The sequence below is a fragment of the Trachemys scripta genome, chromosome 1 (genome assembly GCF_013100865.1).
Source record: "Trachemys scripta elegans isolate TJP31775 chromosome 1, CAS_Tse_1.0, whole genome shotgun sequence".
NCBI lineage: Eukaryota > Metazoa > Chordata > Testudines > Emydidae > Trachemys > Trachemys scripta.
This window is the reverse complement of record NC_048298.1, coordinates 54,148,480-54,166,713: the sequence shown is the minus strand read 5'-3', so window position 1 is coordinate 54,166,713 and position 18,234 is coordinate 54,148,480. Positions and strand designations below refer to the sequence as shown.

At 38.6% G+C, this 18,234-nt stretch overlaps 1 protein-coding gene across 3 annotated transcripts in view; it reads left to right on the top strand.

Moving 5' to 3' along the window:
* PUS7L (pseudouridine synthase 7 like) overlaps positions 1-18,234 on the top strand; it is a 19,361-nt gene extending 1,127 nt beyond the window's left edge. For 2 of the 3 annotated variants that reach the window (XM_034769840.1, XM_034769833.1), the window contains exons 2-9: positions 1,224-2,135; positions 2,990-3,149; positions 6,805-7,000; positions 10,046-10,144; positions 12,359-12,440; positions 14,401-14,678; positions 15,719-15,772; positions 16,455-18,234. In XM_034769840.1, the coding sequence (XP_034625731.1) occupies positions 1,253-2,135; positions 2,990-3,149; positions 6,805-7,000; positions 10,046-10,144; positions 12,359-12,440; positions 14,401-14,678; positions 15,719-15,772; positions 16,455-16,784 (2,082 nt within the window). In that variant the 5' untranslated portion in view covers positions 1,224-1,252 and the 3' untranslated portion in view covers positions 16,785-18,234. The remainder of the gene's footprint in view (positions 1-1,223; positions 2,136-2,989; positions 3,150-6,804; positions 7,001-10,045; positions 10,145-12,358; positions 12,441-14,400; positions 14,679-15,718; positions 15,773-16,454) is intronic. The other variant, XM_034769848.1, reaches the window with a different exon arrangement.

Genomic DNA, 18,234 nt, shown 5'->3' with positions numbered 1-18,234 from the left:
ATTGCAGGCCCTGGTTCTCATGGGGGACTTCAATCACCCTGATATCTGCTGAGAGAGCAATACAGCAGTGCACAGACAATCCAGGAAGTTTTTGGAAAGTGTTGGGGACAATTTCCTGGTGCAAGTGCTGGAGGAACCAACTAGGAGCAGAGCTCTTCTTGACCTGCTGCTCACAAACAGGGAAGAATTAGTAGGGGAAGCAAAAGTGGATGGGAACCTGGGAGGCAGTGACCATGAGATGGTCGAGTTCAGGATCCTGACCCAAAGAAGAAAGGAGAGCAGCAGAATACGGACCCTGGACTTCAGAAAAGCAGACTTTGACTCCCTCAGGGAACTGATGGGCAGGATCCCCTGAGAGAATAACATGAGGGGGAAAGGAGACCAGGAGAGCTGGCTGTATTTTAAAGAATCCTTATTGGGTTGCAGGAACAAACCATCCCGATGTGTAGAAAGAATAGTGAATATGTCAGGCGACCAGCTTGGCTTAACAGTGAAATCCTTGCTGATCTTAAACACAAAAAAGAAGCTTACAAGAAGTGGAAGATTGGACAAATGACCAGGGAGGAATATAAAAATATTGCTCAGGCATGCAGGAGTGAAATCAGGAAGGCAAGTCACACTTGGAGTTGCAGCTAGCAAGGGATGTTAAGAGAATTAAGAAGGGTTTCTTCGGGTATGTTAGCAACAAGAAGACGGTCAAGGAAAATGTGTGTGGTGGGAGCTGGACTACTAGTCCTGGACTAGCCAAGGCCTGCTGTAGAGAATCACATTTCATTTCAATTCCCCAGATGAAAAGGTGATGCTGGCTAATTTGAATCTAGACATTAAGACCCCATTTCAAAACTCAGAATCAATTAAGCTCTCTTCTCTTCCCCAGCCCATGGGCCTTGGTTTGTTGTTATTAATCAGGAGACAGGGAAATTGCTTTCACCATAAAACTTGCACTTTCTTTGCTGGAAGCAAAACACTGATTTGATTTTGCATGATGGAAGAGGCTTTTGTGCCTGTTGGACACGAGTGTGGTTCCTGCTGCCCCTCACTCACAGGGCAGGGGGTGGGGCCAGGGTCGCTGACTGCTGCCCCCATGTGATGGGAAGCGGTACCCCTTTTGCTAATGTTTTGTTTCAGGAGGCCCCGCTAGTAGCTGGTAAGCTGCAATGACCCCTGGGAAAAGTGGGGGTCCTCTGGCTGCTGTGCGATGACTGGTGCACTCTCTCTTACAGGTGTGTGGCCTCAGGGCAGGGCTGGCACCATGTCAGGTGTGCTGAGCATGCGTAGCAATCACACCGGCTTCCAGGGTAGCGTAAAAACCTCTGCCAGTGACTTCATCGTGACAGAAATTGATACCCTCGGGTGGCTGCTTAGTGAGAGCACAGCCGAGACTCTTCGTGCATTTGGTGACACGCCTGCAGCTCCAAACAGCTGCTGCCCACAGAGCCCCCGCAGGCCCTGGCCAGAGCCTCTGGAGCTGCACAGAGAAGAGGTGCTAGGCCCATTCGACAACCCCAGTTATGCTCCAGAAAATGGCCTGTCGCTAGCCAAAGGCAGCACAGAGCACATGGCTGGAGCTGCACCTGAAGGTGGGCGCCATGAAGCAGGTACATTGGACTCCTTGTTAGATGAGTCTGTGAATGAACTGTTGAATCAGTTTGCTTGTAACATAAAAGATGTGTGGGACTCAGAACATGATCCAGCCACTCATCCTGCTGAGTTCTCACTGGGGCCAGTCCTTGACAAGAGGAATCGAGCCGATTTACACAGCGCCATTAGACAGAAGTTTCCTTTCTTAATGACTGTTACAAAGAGTAATGAAATTATTGTCAAAGCAAACACTGATTACAAACAGCTCTGTCGACTAGTGTCTGAGGAGGAAGCATTTGATTTTTTTAAATTTTTAGATGCGAAATTGGAAAACTCTAAATTTTCTTTTAAGCCTGATGGGAATAAGGAGCACAGAAAGGCAGTTCACCATTTTGTCAGTCAGAAGTTTGGAAAACTTGTAGAAACAAAGTCATTTTCTGTGACAGACTGTAATGGTCAGCAAAATGTAGCAATAATAGTAAGGTTTCGGGAGAAGAGTTGGTCAAGGAAAAGGCCGGCTGCTGATTGCCAGGAAAAACAAGATGTTTATACAGGTAAATATTTAATAATGTTTTATAGTTTCCTTGGTTAATTGTTTTATTATAATTGTTTTTTAAAGGAATACAGAGAGTCTGATTTTCTTCTCATTTACACAGGCATAAATCAGGAATAATTCTACTGAGGTCAGTGAAGATAAATTACTGTAAAATTGGTGTGAGAAATGAATCCAGTTACCACAGTGAATTAAATAAATAGTGCAGTGGAAATGGCTGAAATACCCTCAATGCAACCTCTTTCCCTGTGTAAATTGCATGCATTATAGTTTCTCATTTTAAAATAACTTGAAGAATTCTGGATGTTCTGTTAGGTTTTCCTAAGCTTTTAGGAAAGCTCCACCATTAATTGGCAAGGTTATTGCTCACAGTTTTATAATAAGACCAGATTTGATTTCTGATTTCATTTTTTAAAACCATTACTTTTTGATATGCAGAATGATGTTCCTGTTAGAAGAGTTGTTTGTAGGCCCAACATTAAATCCACAGACGGTCTTAGAAACGTTCAGTATGTCTTTTTTTTTTTTTTTAATTGCTTTGTTTGATTATTTTTATATGAAGATGAAGAGATTTGCATCTTCTGAGCATTGAAAATTCTGTTGCTTTTATGGCTGACTATGGTTTCTAGTAGCTGTAGTTTGAGTACCAGTTGTCATCTATATCTTTCTCTTCAATACAAAATTTTTCCCCCCTCTAGCAATAGTTTAGTTTTGTGAACAATTGATTCTGTGGTTCTTACCAAATCCTATCCTGTTCTAATGTTAAAGAATAGCTGCTAGCCCATTCGTGATGACAGAGTTCCCAATAGAATTTAGAATGGTGGATTTCTAATAATTTTGAGATCTTCATTGCAGGTTTTACCCTTCGAAAAGAAAATCTGGAAACACTAGAAGCAATTAGCTATTTGTCTTCTGAACTTGGTGTGCTTCCTTCAGACTTCAGTTACACAGGCATCAAAGACAAAAAGGCCATCACCTACCAAGCTATGGTTGTGAAAAAAGTGACTCCTGAGAGGTACTAAAAACTTGGTTCCTCACATAGAGCAATTTCATCATTGGAATAGGTTAATAAATGTGAAAGCACCTTTTAATACCAATCTTCTTATATTGGGCCATCTCCTACTATGTTTGAGACTGCTTAGAGCAGTTATTTTGTGACTTAATGCTTTTGTTACTAGGGAATATCAGGTTTGACACTGGATTAGTCTTGGATTTTAAGGGGAAAAAAGGATATATTTTCTTATTCTTGCTTGTTGCGGAGAGCTGTCCCTCTCCTTTCCAATGATCTAGTGAACTAATCAGGGTGCAGCATCTGGGACACACTGAATATCAAAATCTACTTCTTGTGTCATCAGAGGAAGTTGCCCTGGGGGACAAAGGGGTGTCTTCCCTAAGGACATGCCATCACCCAGCACAGGAGAACCAGGTCAAGTTGCTCTCTCCTCTACTTCTTGGCATTGTCTTTCAGGGCAGCACAGTACTTGCCTGTTGTAAATATGTGGATGGAGAGGGTGCGACTTGCCATCAACCCCCTCTATCCCAAACTCCTAGTCCCTCTCTAAGTGAAGAAAAGGAACTGCTACTGTAACCCAGCATGGAGAAAAGAGCCATGGTCACTAATGTGCCACCCCTTGCAACCTTGGGAAATGAAGAGTAGAAGCTGCATGTCACCCCAAAAGGTGACTGTGTCGTACAGCCCTTTCTCCTCAGAGAGTATGAATGACACATCAGCACTTGTTGGATCAGGAGAGGGGAAGGCATGTGGGTGGATGCCCCACAAGACCAACAATAGTGATAGTTTTTCTCTGTAAGGGTTCTCTCCAGTATTACGTTGTCTTTGAAACAGCAGGTTCTTTCCCATGAGCGTGGGCATAGACAACGGAAGGCTTGAGGTAGCTTTAGTCCCCCAGAAATTTAAGGGTTGCATTAATAAATAAAGGCGATAAACGAACTGCTGTTCCAAACTCAGTATCTCACATTATTAAAAGTGGACACATTTTGTTGTGGTACAAAACTACTTATTAAAGCACTATTCAGTAGCTATTTTATTATTATTACCTTGACAGCCATAGAATAGGAGAGAGCTCATAAGAGGGGAACCATGATTCTGACTCCAACAGTCTCCCTTCACATCTAGGCCTGAGTTTAATATGTTGAGATAAGATAGGTTTTCCCTTCTAGCCCTTTTTTGCCCTTTGATGAGCAGAACCCACTGCAATGGGATTTTGCTATTTACAGTGTTGTGACCACTGCATTCAGATTCCTCCGTGGTGTCATAAACGGGGCAAAATCTTCTTCTGTCACAAGTAAGAAAGGGGAAGCCAAAGAGGAACCTTGTTTTTCTTTTTTTAAAGAAAGAAATATTTTACCTTTAAAGGAGAGAGAAAAAAAAGATTCGTCTTTTGTGTAGCTTGACCTTCCCTAATAACAGAAATCTGAAATTAAAATATCGCTTTAATGATGCATCTATCTTGAAACTTTGTGGGAAACTTAAACTTCAGGAGCTAGTTGCTGAATATTTGGAACACCAGGGATTGGGAAATTCCTTTGGTACCACAAGAACATCTCTTCTTTGTGGTTTTAGTTCGATCCTGCAAATAATTACTACCAAATGTATGGCTTACTATCATAAATAGCACCGGTGGGACTTCAGCAGTAAACATTGCACTCAGTAATAAGCTTATGTAGGATTGTAATCTACGTCATAAATTCAAATATTAGCTAATTTTCAATTGAAAATGATCATCCTTGTATTCAAAATATTTATTTGATACTTCAGAAATATTTAAAAACACATTTGGTTGATTTGTGTTTATAGCCTTCATTGATCAGTCACCAAAGTGGAGTAACTTGAATATCTTAGAAGCATTCTCAAGGTTGATTGTACTGAATTTTTATTTCTCATTCTCATTGTTCTGATTCCTTAAAATCTGTTTTTCATCAAGAATAAAAGCTGTACTATAGCATTCTCTAAAACACAATTACTCTCTTCTGGTCAGCCTTATAAAAGCAAACCAGAGTATTGATTCTCTCCTTGGGTATGCATGCACATGCTTGTAATTGGAAACACAACTGACAGTTCAAATATTTGGCCTTTATATATAGCATCTTTAATCTTTCAGTTCTTTTACACTCATTCAAGTCAAGAGAAGTTGTGTGTGTGTATAAGAGCGGCAGGATTGAAATTTAATTTTGAGTAACATTTTTATAATCTACTTCAGTATATTGGGAAATGTAGATTTTTCCAGAGATGGCAAGCTAGTACTGTTTATGCATATGTGCTTATAGATTTAAATATCAATGCAAAATTTTACCTATTTATACCTATCTCATAGAGCTGGAAGGGACCTCGAAAGGTCATCAAGTCCAGCCCCCTGCCTTCACTAGCAAGACCAATTTTGCCCCAGGTCCCTAAGTGGCCCCCCCTCAAGGATTGAACTCACAACCCTGGGTTTAGCAGGCCAATGCGCAAACCACTGAGCTATCTCTCCCCCCTTGCTAATTTATTATTTATTGTTAGCTTTTAAGACCAATTGAAGCAGAATTTTACTATGGATAAATACTGCAGTTGGTAGGCCCTTAATAATCTGTATTTAAAGTTCCCTTATTGCAAAGCCAATTTCCTTGTGGCTCAGGACTAAGACCACAAGAAAATTGACTGCAAAAAGGTAAATACGGGAGATAGATTATTAAGGGCTTGATCCTGGATACATTTACTTTAAAGCTAACAGAACTTAATATACTCACTCATATCATTTACCTAGAGAGCGCGACAAAACCAAACAAAGGAAAACATTATTTAATAGTGCTATTTGTACATTATTTAGAATTTACTTTTGTCCTAATTTTGGCAAATTGTTTCTTACTTACCTCCATATTTCCAAAATGCGAAGTACAATAAGATTATAAATTTGAACTGTATAAGGAGAAATTGTCTATCTGCAATACATTTGTGAACTTTTTCTTTTTTCTTTGTTTCTTGTACCTTTTTCTGTAATAAGAGCAGTAGTTCTCAGACTGTGATCTGTTGACCACCAGGGAGCATTTACTGATGGTCTGCAGAGTTTTGTTTGGTCACATGATGCTGGCTACTTCTCCTTGTTTCCAGTTACTAAACTGCATTAAAGAAACTATAAATACTACTTAATTTTAGTAATAGTGTGTGTGTGGGGGGGCAGTTATGGCTTTTCCCATTAAAGCAACTGCTGTAGTCACCAGAAAGATGTCATTCAATCACAAATAGGAGGGAAGATGGTCCATGTGATCATGAATTGGAAGGAGGTAGTCCATCAGACAATCTCTTTATTAAAACATGGTCCATATTATGAAAAATTTGAAAACCCCTATATAACATTAAATCCACCTGCTAATTTTTCACTTATAGACTCTTAAAACCTTCCATTAAACTAATTGTATTAACTTCTAAGCATCATTTGATAAGAGGTTAATTTCTAGATCACAAATTATTTTAAATGCTCAGTCAGTAAGCACGACTGTGACTTATTTCAAGTAAGACAAAGGGAAAACCTTTGAATGACAAGTATTTTTGAATCAGTTTTACACGTAATTAGTGCTGAAGCAAACAAAGTATTTGTGAAGGAAACTTTTTTTTCCAGTTGGAATGTCTTATCAACAGTTCTTCATAAACTCCTAATTTATCATTTGTGTAGGCTGAAAGAAATTGGAAGCACAATTGAAAAAAAAGGAATGAAAGTGTATAATATCCATTCAGTGTGCCAGCATCTTAGACTCGGTCAGCTGAAGGGGAACCACTTTGATATAATTGTGAGAGATCTAAAACATCAGAGCAATGACTCTTCTGCAGATCTGAAAGAGAGAATATTTGAAGCATTTGAGAATGTTAAGGTAAAAGAGATGCCATGATTTCATTTTGAACAAGGAAATATTTTTACCTCATCAAAATTATCACGCTGCTTTTTTAGAACAAGATGGTTCTCTCATGCTACCTCTTACCCACAATCTCCACTCAGCTCTGGCAAAATTTCACTTGTTCTAAAATTTAGAAGCTATGTGCCCTTTGATGATTAGTCTCTGTGGCTCAACAAACCAGGAACAGAGCAACTTGCCAAAAAGGGAGGACAGTTAGTGAGTTCATTCTGTGCCACTGCTTTCTGGTCCCAGAGTAGTACAGGACAACAAATGAGGAATTTGACAGATACCCTGTATCTGTATGAACCAGAGCTGCTGAGGCCTAAGGCTGGCCCTGATGGAGAAAATTTGTATCTTCAGAAAGGTGATGCTCTTGACTTCTGACAGGAAGAAAAGGTAGAGTAATACCTGCCAACCAATTATAGACTTTGGCTGCATTAGCAAAAATGCAGAGACTTTTCATGGGAATGGGATGGGATAAATAACTGTAAAAAAATACCAGCAGCAGCAGAAGAAAGTGATAAAAAATTGATGGAGCCCTTTGTAGATGCTTTCCTGAGTCACTGAAAAAGCCACTGACCAGGAGCTCTAAGTGCCTCAGAAAAGTAGAAGGTCAGGAAAAAGGAAGACCTATTAGCTTATTTAGAAGTGTTTTATTTTACATTCATTTTTTTCCCCATCCCTCAGTCTTTCTAAATAATGGCCATAGTGCCAATTTTTTGCAAGATGATTAAACCAGGAATTAAAGACCAAACTGAGAAACACCCTGTCTCAAAAGAGTAATTACACTGAGGAAAATTATTGGAAGTTATTTTTCACAAACAAAAGAAATGTTCAGTTGTCGCTTTAATTTTCTTTTCTGTGCCCTTCCTTCTTTTGACTTCACAGTGCACAGAAGATGATCAACTGAGGTATTTTTTGGGGGGAGGAGGTGAGACTCTTCCTGAAAAATGAACATGGTCTGTATTTGGTCCAGTTTTATTAGACTTAACCTAATGCCAGACCATGAAAAGACTTGTTCCATTTAGTCCGGCTTAAGGATTTTATCTCTTAATTACACACATTGGTATATGCATTCTAAGGAAGATTACACCTATGTAGCTTCTCCAGTTATATATTTTTGAAAAGTAAATGCCCTTAAATTATTTCACATTCACCTTGCTCTATGTGTATTTATTGGTTTCCAGAAAATTAACCCTCATTGGGTCACGTGATCGTGACCTCACTGGCTCCATTTTACTAACACAGGTAGTGGCCAGAAAAACACTAAGAAATTCTGATCCTCACTCATCAGTAATGTCGTTGCTCTTGGGCTTTACTATAGTAATAGTTTTGCAGGTGGAGTCGTCCTGTGAAATAATATGAGTGTTTAAAAAATGCCCAGTATCAATTATTATTTGTATGTTTGTTTTGATGAGGCCATTGCTTGGTTTTGTACACAGTTCTTACTAAGACAAAACTCCCGTTGACTTCAGTGAGAACTTTGAATAAATATTTCTGGAGTTGCTCATGGAAAATACTCAACTCTTTGATGTGATCTGTAGTAGGATTCATCATGAAGTGATTCTACATATATATGGAGAAAGATTCTGGTTTGGTTTGATTTCATGCTTATTTATTCAGCTTGCATGAGAGGAAGGATGGAGCCTTATGGTTAAAACAGAGGCGTGGGACTCAGAGATCTGGGTTTTTTTCCTGGCTACATTCTGTGTGTCTTTGGTTAGGCAGGTCATTAAGCACCTGATTTTCAAAGGTACTGAGCGCTTAAAGTTGCCATTGATATCATTTGGAGCTGTGATGTTTAACACTTCTAAAAAGTGGGCCCTTTTATCTCTCTCTGACTCAGTTTTCTCAGCTGTAAAATGGGGATACTTAAAGGGGTGTAATTAAGCTTATTTCATGAATGTTTATAAATTGCTGTATACTGATAAGTCTAAACTCTTGTCATTTTAGTATACGTTCTGATTGTAATAATGATCTGATTAAGAGTTGAAACGAAATTTACATTTGCCATATTTAGGCCCAGATTTTTAAAGATATTTGGGCATTGCTCTGCTCACCATTGCAAGGCCTAAGGCCCAGATCCTCAACAGTATTTCAGTGCTTAATTCCCATTGAAATCCTTTGAGGATCTGTGCCTTGGCAGCCTCTCATTGAAAGTCAGTGGAACTTAGGGTATGTCTACACTTGCAGAGTTTTTGCACTGTACGTTTCACCGGTGATAGGGAACCAGTGAAAGAAAAGCGCTGGTTTGTGTAGTCACTTAATTCCTCAGGTGTCAGAGAGTGTTTACACTAGCAGTACTTCCATCGCGGATGAGAGCAGCGCTGTAGGGCAGCTATCCCACAGTGCAGTGCACTCGATGGGCCTTTTGGGAAGGGGGAGGGTGAGCGGAAGGCATTCTGGGTCTCTGCTCAGTGCCCCATGATGCATTGCTTCATGTCCCAGCAGCCCCATTACTTCCTTGTTTCTTTCATGGCATTTTTTTTTTAAACCCCCTGCTGTCTGGCTGCTTTACCCGCCACATCTACAAGCGAAGGGAAAGGGAGTTTCAAACTTCCAGGGGCTTACAATGGGAGGTGTGGATGTCCCTTTATCTGGCATCAGAGCAGCGGAGGTGCTGGCCAGAGTGGTCACTTTTGGAACTGTGGGATATCCTCCAGAGGCCAAAAGCTGTTTACACAGGTAGAACCTGTCTTCACTTTCACAACAGCGCAAAAAGAACAGCAGTAAGAGCTGTATGCCTCTTGTGAAGGTGGCTTTCTTTTTGCGGTGAAACTTCTGAGTTTCACCACAAAAAAGGCATTAACAAGTGTAGACGCTCCCGCAGTTTTAGTGCAAAAAAGGGACTTTTTACGCTTTAAATGGCAAGTGCAAATGGGACTTAGCTGTCTAAGTTACTTAGTTCTCTCAACGCTAAGCAGAGCAATACCTGAATACCTTTAAAAATGTGCACCTTACTGTTTTAATGAATATTTTATATGTTCATGTTTTAACCAGTTCATTTCTTTTTGATTGTAGACAAATGGTTTTGTAAACTACTATGGACCTCAGCGATTTGGGCATGGACAGAATGTTCAGACAGATCAAATTGGACTGGCTTTGCTGAATGAAGAAATGGTATCATTCACCTCATAATCCAAATTACTAGTCTACTTCTTTTCCATGGCTACAGTTGGCATGTCTGAGTCAATCATTGGAGGTTACCATCCTATTGAACGGTGATCTCAGTGTGTGACAGTAGTAGTGTGAGTGTTGTTGGAGGAGACTGCAGAACCAACTCCCACCATGAATTAACAATGTTGTGTCACAATCATGAATGTTTTAACATTTAAACAAAATGTTTAATTTTAACATAAAGCTTAAACATTATTTATTTTAAATAGAGTGGAAAGTAGTTTTCAGTGTTTTTGTGGGTATGTCACACTGCAATTGGCATATATAATATAATTTTACATAAAGACATCTGCTTTTAGTACTAGGCTCAGAACAATTTAAATCAAAAGTTCCTTTTTTTCCAGTTTGTTCATGATGACAAGTGCTCTTTAACTTGTGAATATTCAGACTGTTGGACCGAGTACACTGGGAGAGATTTTTTTTCTTAAAATTTTGCAAGAATATTAAATAAGACCATATCTAAAACCCAAACCCTTTAAGATCCCAGTAGATGTATCTGCATTTCTCAATACGTTATTGCTTCTCATTATCCCTTGGTTACCATCCCTCAACCAGTCTTCTTTCCACATAAGTTGTTCTTTGCAAGCCAATTTGAATTAATTTCTCAGATAATATTTCATTAGACATAGGTCCTGATTCTCCACTGTCATGTAACTTGTGTGACCGTTTGCACAGGTAAATTATCGCACAAGGTACGAGGCAGTAGAGAACGAGGTCCATGGTATCAGAAGTTATTGTTGAACTAGATATATAGGGTCTGATTCTTCTCTTCACTTACACTGATACAAATCTGAGAAACTTAATAGAAGTCAATATAGTTACACCTGCATGCAAAGAGAATCAAGCCCTTAAATCCCACTGGATGCTATCCACTAAAATAACTTGTGCTGTATGCAAAATTTTGGCAAGGTAGAAATTAACATTACTAGTTTGCTGCAGATTGGTAGTTGTTAAACCTCTTATCTTAGTTCTGATACCAAAATTATTTGATTAAAATATATAGAGTCATTTTTTATTAAAAATGCTCAGGCACTTGCTCTGCTGCACTGTCTGGTGCAGATGGGGACAAATGAACATGAAAACAGGTGCTAATGGCCTGACACTGACAGGTGAGGGGAAAAGCAACTAGGGTCTTATATACGATGCAAAATACGTAGTTCCACTGGTAGTAGAAATAATGGAAGCTGTATTACAGACCATGCTCAGGTGTTTCTCTCACTGTATCATCTAATTTCATGTAGACACAGCCTAGGCATATCATTGTCCCCTCTGTGTGAGGGTGTGTAAGCCCCTCCATGTGAACATTGTATGGTTAGGCCTCTGGGCTTTGTTTGAGGGCCACGAGACAGAACCAGAGTGCTACTGTTTTAGGCAGCATGCTCACCTTGCAACCTGTTTCAGAGTAGCAACCGTGTTAGTCTGTATCCGCAGAAAGAACAGGAGTACTTGTGGCACCTTAGAGACTAACAAATTTATTTGAGCATAAGCTTTTGTGGGCTACAGTCCACTTCTTCGGATGCATAGAATGGAACATATATTGAGGAGATATATATACACATACAGAGAGCATGAAAAGGTGGGAGTTGTCTTACCAACTCTGAGAGGCCAGTTAAGTAAGAGGAAAAAAAAAAAAACTTTTGAAGTGATAATCAAGATAGCCCAGTACTGACAGTTTGATAAGAAGTGTGAGAATACTTACAAGGGGAGATAGATTCAATGTTTGTAATGGCTCAGCCATTCCCAGTCCCTATTCAAGCCTAAGTTGATTGTATCTAGTTTGCATATCAATTCCAGCTCAGCAGTTTCTCGTTGGAGTCTGTTTTTGAAGCTTTTCTGTTGCAACTTGGAAGATTTCCAGCTGGAAACCTATAAAAAAAGTAATACTCCCTGCATCATTAACTTCCCCTTTGGAGGTTTTGAAGGCTGTTCCCATCCCTTCCAAGGGGAGAATACAGTAGCCACTTGATTTCACACTTGTGACATTTTAGGACTTTCTTCTGTTGAAGGAGAGAATTTGAGCCATTGTGCTTAAGAAATGGTCAGAGTTTTGAGATGCTATATAGTATCCTACCACAGAACTGACATATGGTTGTCTTTTTCATCAAATAGGTAGTTACATTAAAACACAGTAACCTCATGTGTGTTGTTTTTTTAAAGGTAAAAGCTGTGAAGTTGTTTTTCACACCAGAAGATACAGATGATCCTGTAAACCAGGCAAAGAGATACTTTCTTCAAAGCGGTAAATTCCACATTTAAAATGTTTTTGTCGTTATTCAGAACATGTGTTTTGGGGGGGTGAGGGTTTTGCTGCATACTGCCTGAGTTTCTCTCAGTTCTTCTGGTGTAAATCAGTAGTAATTCCATTGAAGTCAATGGAATTATACTGGTGGAAGTGATAGGAGGATCAGGCTCTGGGAGCTTGACTTAATAAGAACTGAGTAAAAGCCAAGCAAAGACCCTAGGATTTGGCCCTATACATTTTGCATTGAAGCCATTTTTAGATATTTTCTTTACTTTACATTTTCAACAAATATCTTGTAGAGACAGTGAGTTTTAGCAATTAGTTTAAATTTAATGAGTTTTGAATAATTCTATTGTCACTTAAAATTATTTTTAATAGTCATAATTTTCATACAATTTCTGCTTTTGCCAGTAGCTGATTCATTCTTTTATGTAAACTCACAATACAATAAATCACTCCACCCTTCTTGAGAGCATTGAAATTTTGCGCCTCAAAATCTTCTGGGTTCTGATTCTCCTCTGCCTTGCACTCTATCTAATTATTTACACCTTGCAAGTGAGTGTAAAATGCTACCATCTCCCAATGCAGGGCAGTGGAGAATCTTTATTTCTGGTAGAGGCTTTCTATCTACATAGTGGAAAAGATGAGAGAAGTTCCTAAAGACTGTTCTTCTTTTGTCCTCCACCTCTCTTCTTCTTTTGAATTATCATATTCTCTTTGATAGGGAATTACAAAGAAGTGTACAAAAGTTGGGAGCCCAACTGCAATTGAAACTGAATGAAAGTTCGGTGCCAAACTCTCTTATGTCCTTTGAAAATCACAGCCTTTGTTTGCAGCTTTGGCCATTACGTCTGTGTAATTGACTTTCAACTCTGCATCTCCCTCCACTCTCTCTCTGACTTACCTACTTCCTATCTTGAATTCCATTCTTCACTGAAACATATTTTCAAAAACGAATACCGGTCTTCTAAGTAAAATGCCCTGTTTGCCACATGTCTCTTTCTGCTGTCATTCTTCAGTCCCTAACTTTTCTCCCAGAGTCAGAAATCTTGAAGTCATTCTTGACCCCCCAAATCTCCCATGTCTGTAAATACGGTTATCGCTGTATATTGCCAGAACAGCTAGGGTATGTGGCTTCAGGAGGTACAGATGTGCTTCATTTCACAGAAGAGAGCCTTTGAGTCCTTCTGGACTGTAGCTTGTTGTATGATGCATGAAAAGGCATTGATGTGAACTCTGAAAACAAATGCTTATCTTTTCCCAAAGCAAGAAATAAAAGGCTACACAAATGACTTCTCATCAGAGAAAATCTGGATAAAATTACAAAGGAAAGAAGGAAATATTAACGCAAAGGGGTACGTTTCTATCCAGGTTGAGACTCAGACTCCCTGTTGTCAAGTGCAGTTTGCACCTACAAAATAAAACAAGCACATTATTTTTTCCTACAAAATTTGTGCCCTTAAATGACTTGGTGCTTACTGGTGTAGATTTTGTGGGTGCTTCCAAAAGGGAGGTCCATCTTCTGACAATGTAGGCCTAAATCTGAGTATCTCATATTTTTTGATAGGAGTGCACTTCTCATTCACGTGTTACTTATGTGGTGTAAGAACACCCTGCTAGCAATGATGTGATATGCTTTTATTTCTAAGGAACTAGAAACTCTTTGGACTGAAGTAATGAACATAGTAAAGCCAGTTTAATTTATATTTAATGTAAATTACAGAAAATGGAATTAATTAGCATAGGTTAAAAGGTAGATAAACTGGAATTTATCTGACATGAGAAGTTAAAGGCAGGGAATAATAAACAAAACAATAAAAACCAGTGTAAACAAATGAGTCTGACATCCTTTTCCTCGTCTGATTTAATTTATCCTTTTATTTAAGTTTATCACTTTCCAGCAGACTAAGTTTGAAAAGCAGATGGTTGTTCCAATGTTTATTTCTGTTTATTTCAGATGATGCAAAGGGAACCCTGGCAATGTTGCCCGAATTTAAAGTAAGAGAGAAGATGTTGCTTCGTGCCTTGAATCGCTATGGTGTAAACCATGAGGGTTGTATACGAGGATGGCTCAGCATTCCTCATTCCATGCGTATATTCTACGTTCATGCATATTGCAGTAAAATTTGGAATGAAGCTGCATCTTTTAGGTTTATGACCTATGGTTCAAAAGTAGTGGAGGGTGATCTAGTCCTCTCTGAAGAAAATGTTGATGAAAATTCTCTGAATGACAGAGTGAGTGAGTTTATAAAATATTTCTTGTAAAAGTTAACTTAACACACTTAAATAGCTTAAGATATAGGAGTTCTGCTTTTTATGTTTAAACATTCTAACCCATGTATGCTACTTTTACTACTTACCTTTGGCTAATGTGGAGTGGCTTAGCCCTCCCTCAACTCCCCACAAGTAGGCATACATGCTCTGTGTACCATAAAAGCTCTTTTCCGTCCTGACTGTTCATGGTATTCATGGCAAGAGTAGGAATGCATGAAGGTGTTTGTAGGGACCTGTACTTGGCCTGAATGGTTACACATACATGATGCCTCTAAGCTATTTTCTGTTACATCTTTCTGTGGATCTGGTCATGGAGGACCTAAAAGGCAGCCATCTTTCCCCTATGTATCAGCACCAGTGTGGAATTTTTGCACTATAGTAATGGTGTGCACAATGGCCAGAATATCACCCAAATTGTTTAGTGGAAGAGTGAATTTCTTGTAGATATTTCTGTGAGCAAGAGCAGCTTAGCGGTCTCTGTAAATAACCTTCCAGAACTCTAAAACAGTAGCTTCCTATGCTCGTTGTGATTTTGCCAAAATGTTATAAAAAAAAGAGTGAGTTTAATAAACTGAATAGACCAAATTCAATGGAAAGCTGAGCTATCAAATTTAATATTAAACAATGGAGTCTGGTTCTCATGCTAAATGTGAATGTTACTGCATTAATCTTCTAGCATGAAATTAAATTGGCACCATTAACTTGAGATGGGCAAGCATATTAGAACTATAGTGGTAGGTCCGTACATCAGCAGTAATTAACATTAGTTTTATTTAGTTTATATTTAATGCAAGGCTTTGTACTAATAAAATTATTACTTTGTGTTAAACACTTCTAATTTTTTGTTGAGTGAAACAATTTCTCCATGGAGTAGTCAAATGGCCTTAGAATTCTTGATTTTAATAGAGGGTGGGATTAATACAAATATGTGATTGGTTCATAATCTAGTTTTTCTACTGTTTGTCAAGCTATATATAATTTTTTAAAACATTTTATACCAGGTTCACATAGTAACTTCTCCAGAAGAGTCAGCTAACAAATATGCAATACATCAAGTAAGTTTGTTTGTAAAATCATGTTTAGGGGTTTATGAGTTAATGAAGATGAGTTTTGTTTTAAAAATAGATCTGATTAATTTACAGGTGCAGTTTTATGTCTCTTCAGAGTGCACCTTTATGGAAAATGGGCATAGAAATTAATCTGGACTCTCAGCAAACACAGAGATGAAAGTCTTCACTCATGTGTACTGAACATAAGGGCAATGTTATCTTGGTTGGATGTGCTTTTTTGTGCACTGTTATTGTCAATTGAGTGTTAGCAAACTACTAATTGTAGTTTTCTTGAAACATTTTATTTCAATCCTCCCATGATAGGAGAAGCATGAAGAGTATTTGAAGGTCAGGGTATGAAAAGAGTGAAGATACAAGGGTTTGGAGACTTACAAAGAATACTAACATATTCTCTAATTCTATATCTCAGAACAATCCAGAAAACAATCAGTTTGTTATGTTTGTAGTTATTAGAGAACTGGCATTTTGACTGGCTTCTGTGCCTTTCAGTTTAAGCCTCAAATAACTGTCTTCCATAGCCTTGCTTGGGCTTTTATGGTGTGGAAGCAAGGTGGCTTCTTTGCAGAACCAGGCCCTAAAACATAAAGGAATTAAATTTTAAAGGGGAAAATGGTGGTTTTGTTTCAAACACATTTGTGGCTCACATATATATTTTTTTTCCCTTGAGGTGGTTCTTCCAATGGTTGGACACAGTATCAAGTATCCCAATAATAAAGTTGGGCAGTGGTACCATGAAAGGCTTGCCAAGGATGGGCTGCAGACATGCAGGTTCAGGGTGTCTGCATTACAGCTGAACACACCTGGATGCTACAGACACATTTTGAAATATATCCACAATCTGTCATATCATTTCTTAGAAGACAATGAAAAGGGAATCAAAACGGAAGAAGACAGTCACCTAAATGAATCTAAAGCATCTCTTCTTTTGTCATTTGACCTTGATCCTTCATGTTATGCAACTGTTTGTCTGAGGGAAATAATGAAATGTGACCTTTAGCATGTTCATAATAAAAAGTTACAGGAGTAACATGGAGGTATTTTACATAGTTGTCTATAAAATAGACATCATGTACAGAATAGTTCAGAAAGAATTAATGAATAACTTAGGGTTTTATTACTTTGTTTTTAAAACTAAATTTATAATCCTGAGTACATTGGAGCCAAACAATACTAAACTATATATAATGTCATACTTAAAGAAGCCAAGAGCTGCAGGTCTGGCTTTTAACCAGTGATATTTGCACAAGTTTTACACCGCATGTGCAAAGGGGAATTCTGGAGAAAGGGGAATATGGTGAATGGTTATTTCCTCCTTGCCTTTTCTATTACCATATTAAGGGCTAGTTATATATTTGTTGCTGTACCTGACACACAAAGACAGCTTCTGCCACAACGCGTTTACAATCTAGTACTATTTGTCTACTAGGAAAGCTGCTGTATCCATAGTGAATATCCAGGCCCGTTGAAACCTTGCTGAGTTCTTGCTGAGTTCTAAGGCCCATTCATCCTCACCTGTTTTCACTATGCACTTGAACCCAGAGCTAAAAGGATATGTGAGGTGAGTAATAGTGCTTAGTCATCCTGCTGATTGTAGGACACTTCTTCAAGCTCACAGCATGATCGTCTTTCAGACATTTCTGTACTGAAGCATTGAAGGAAAAAAACAGGCTCAAAATAAAAATCTATGTAAACGGGTAATTCAAGACCCAGGAGTGAGCATGCCATTAATACACTTACAGAAGAGTGTTAATGTTTTTATTTCCTGACTTCAGGCAGTTTGCTCATTGCTGGTCAAACCTGCTCACTGCACAAGCTTAAGGTTGTGAGGAAATCTTGCAGTGATTGTCACTGGAACCTTGCCGTTATCACGGTTAAAAGTTATTTATAAAATTCTTCTGTGAAAGAAGTTTGTAAAAAGATGATATTGGCATGGAAGGGCAGAAAATTGAATAATAAACTAAGAAGCAAAACTATCACAAAAGCTTTGAGTTGCATATGTTATATTTAATCTGTAGATGGCACTGTGACTTAAAAATAACTAGTGGAAGAGAACTACTTTGGCCATTTTTGAGAGAAGAGATATGTAAGTTACAAATGCTTCAATTTTCTCACACTCTGGTAAACACAACACTGATTTACATTTGTCTGTGACCCCAGTCCTGCAATTCTTGCTCAATCCTTAGCAAGGCAAATACTCCAGGGTTGATTCATCACTTCTTTACACCAGTTTGACAGAAGTGTAATTCCAGTGATTTCAATGTAAGGTGTAAAAATGGTCATCTAGAATGAAGGATCAGGTCCCCACTGTCTTCAGTGAAACTTTTTGTCTTTGTAAGGCATAAGTAAGTATTGCAGGATTTGGCACTGAAGTGTCAGGTGGGAAATAAGCTCTTATGCCAGTAATATTTGCAGTGTTATTGTACACTAAATAAACTATTGTGACTATT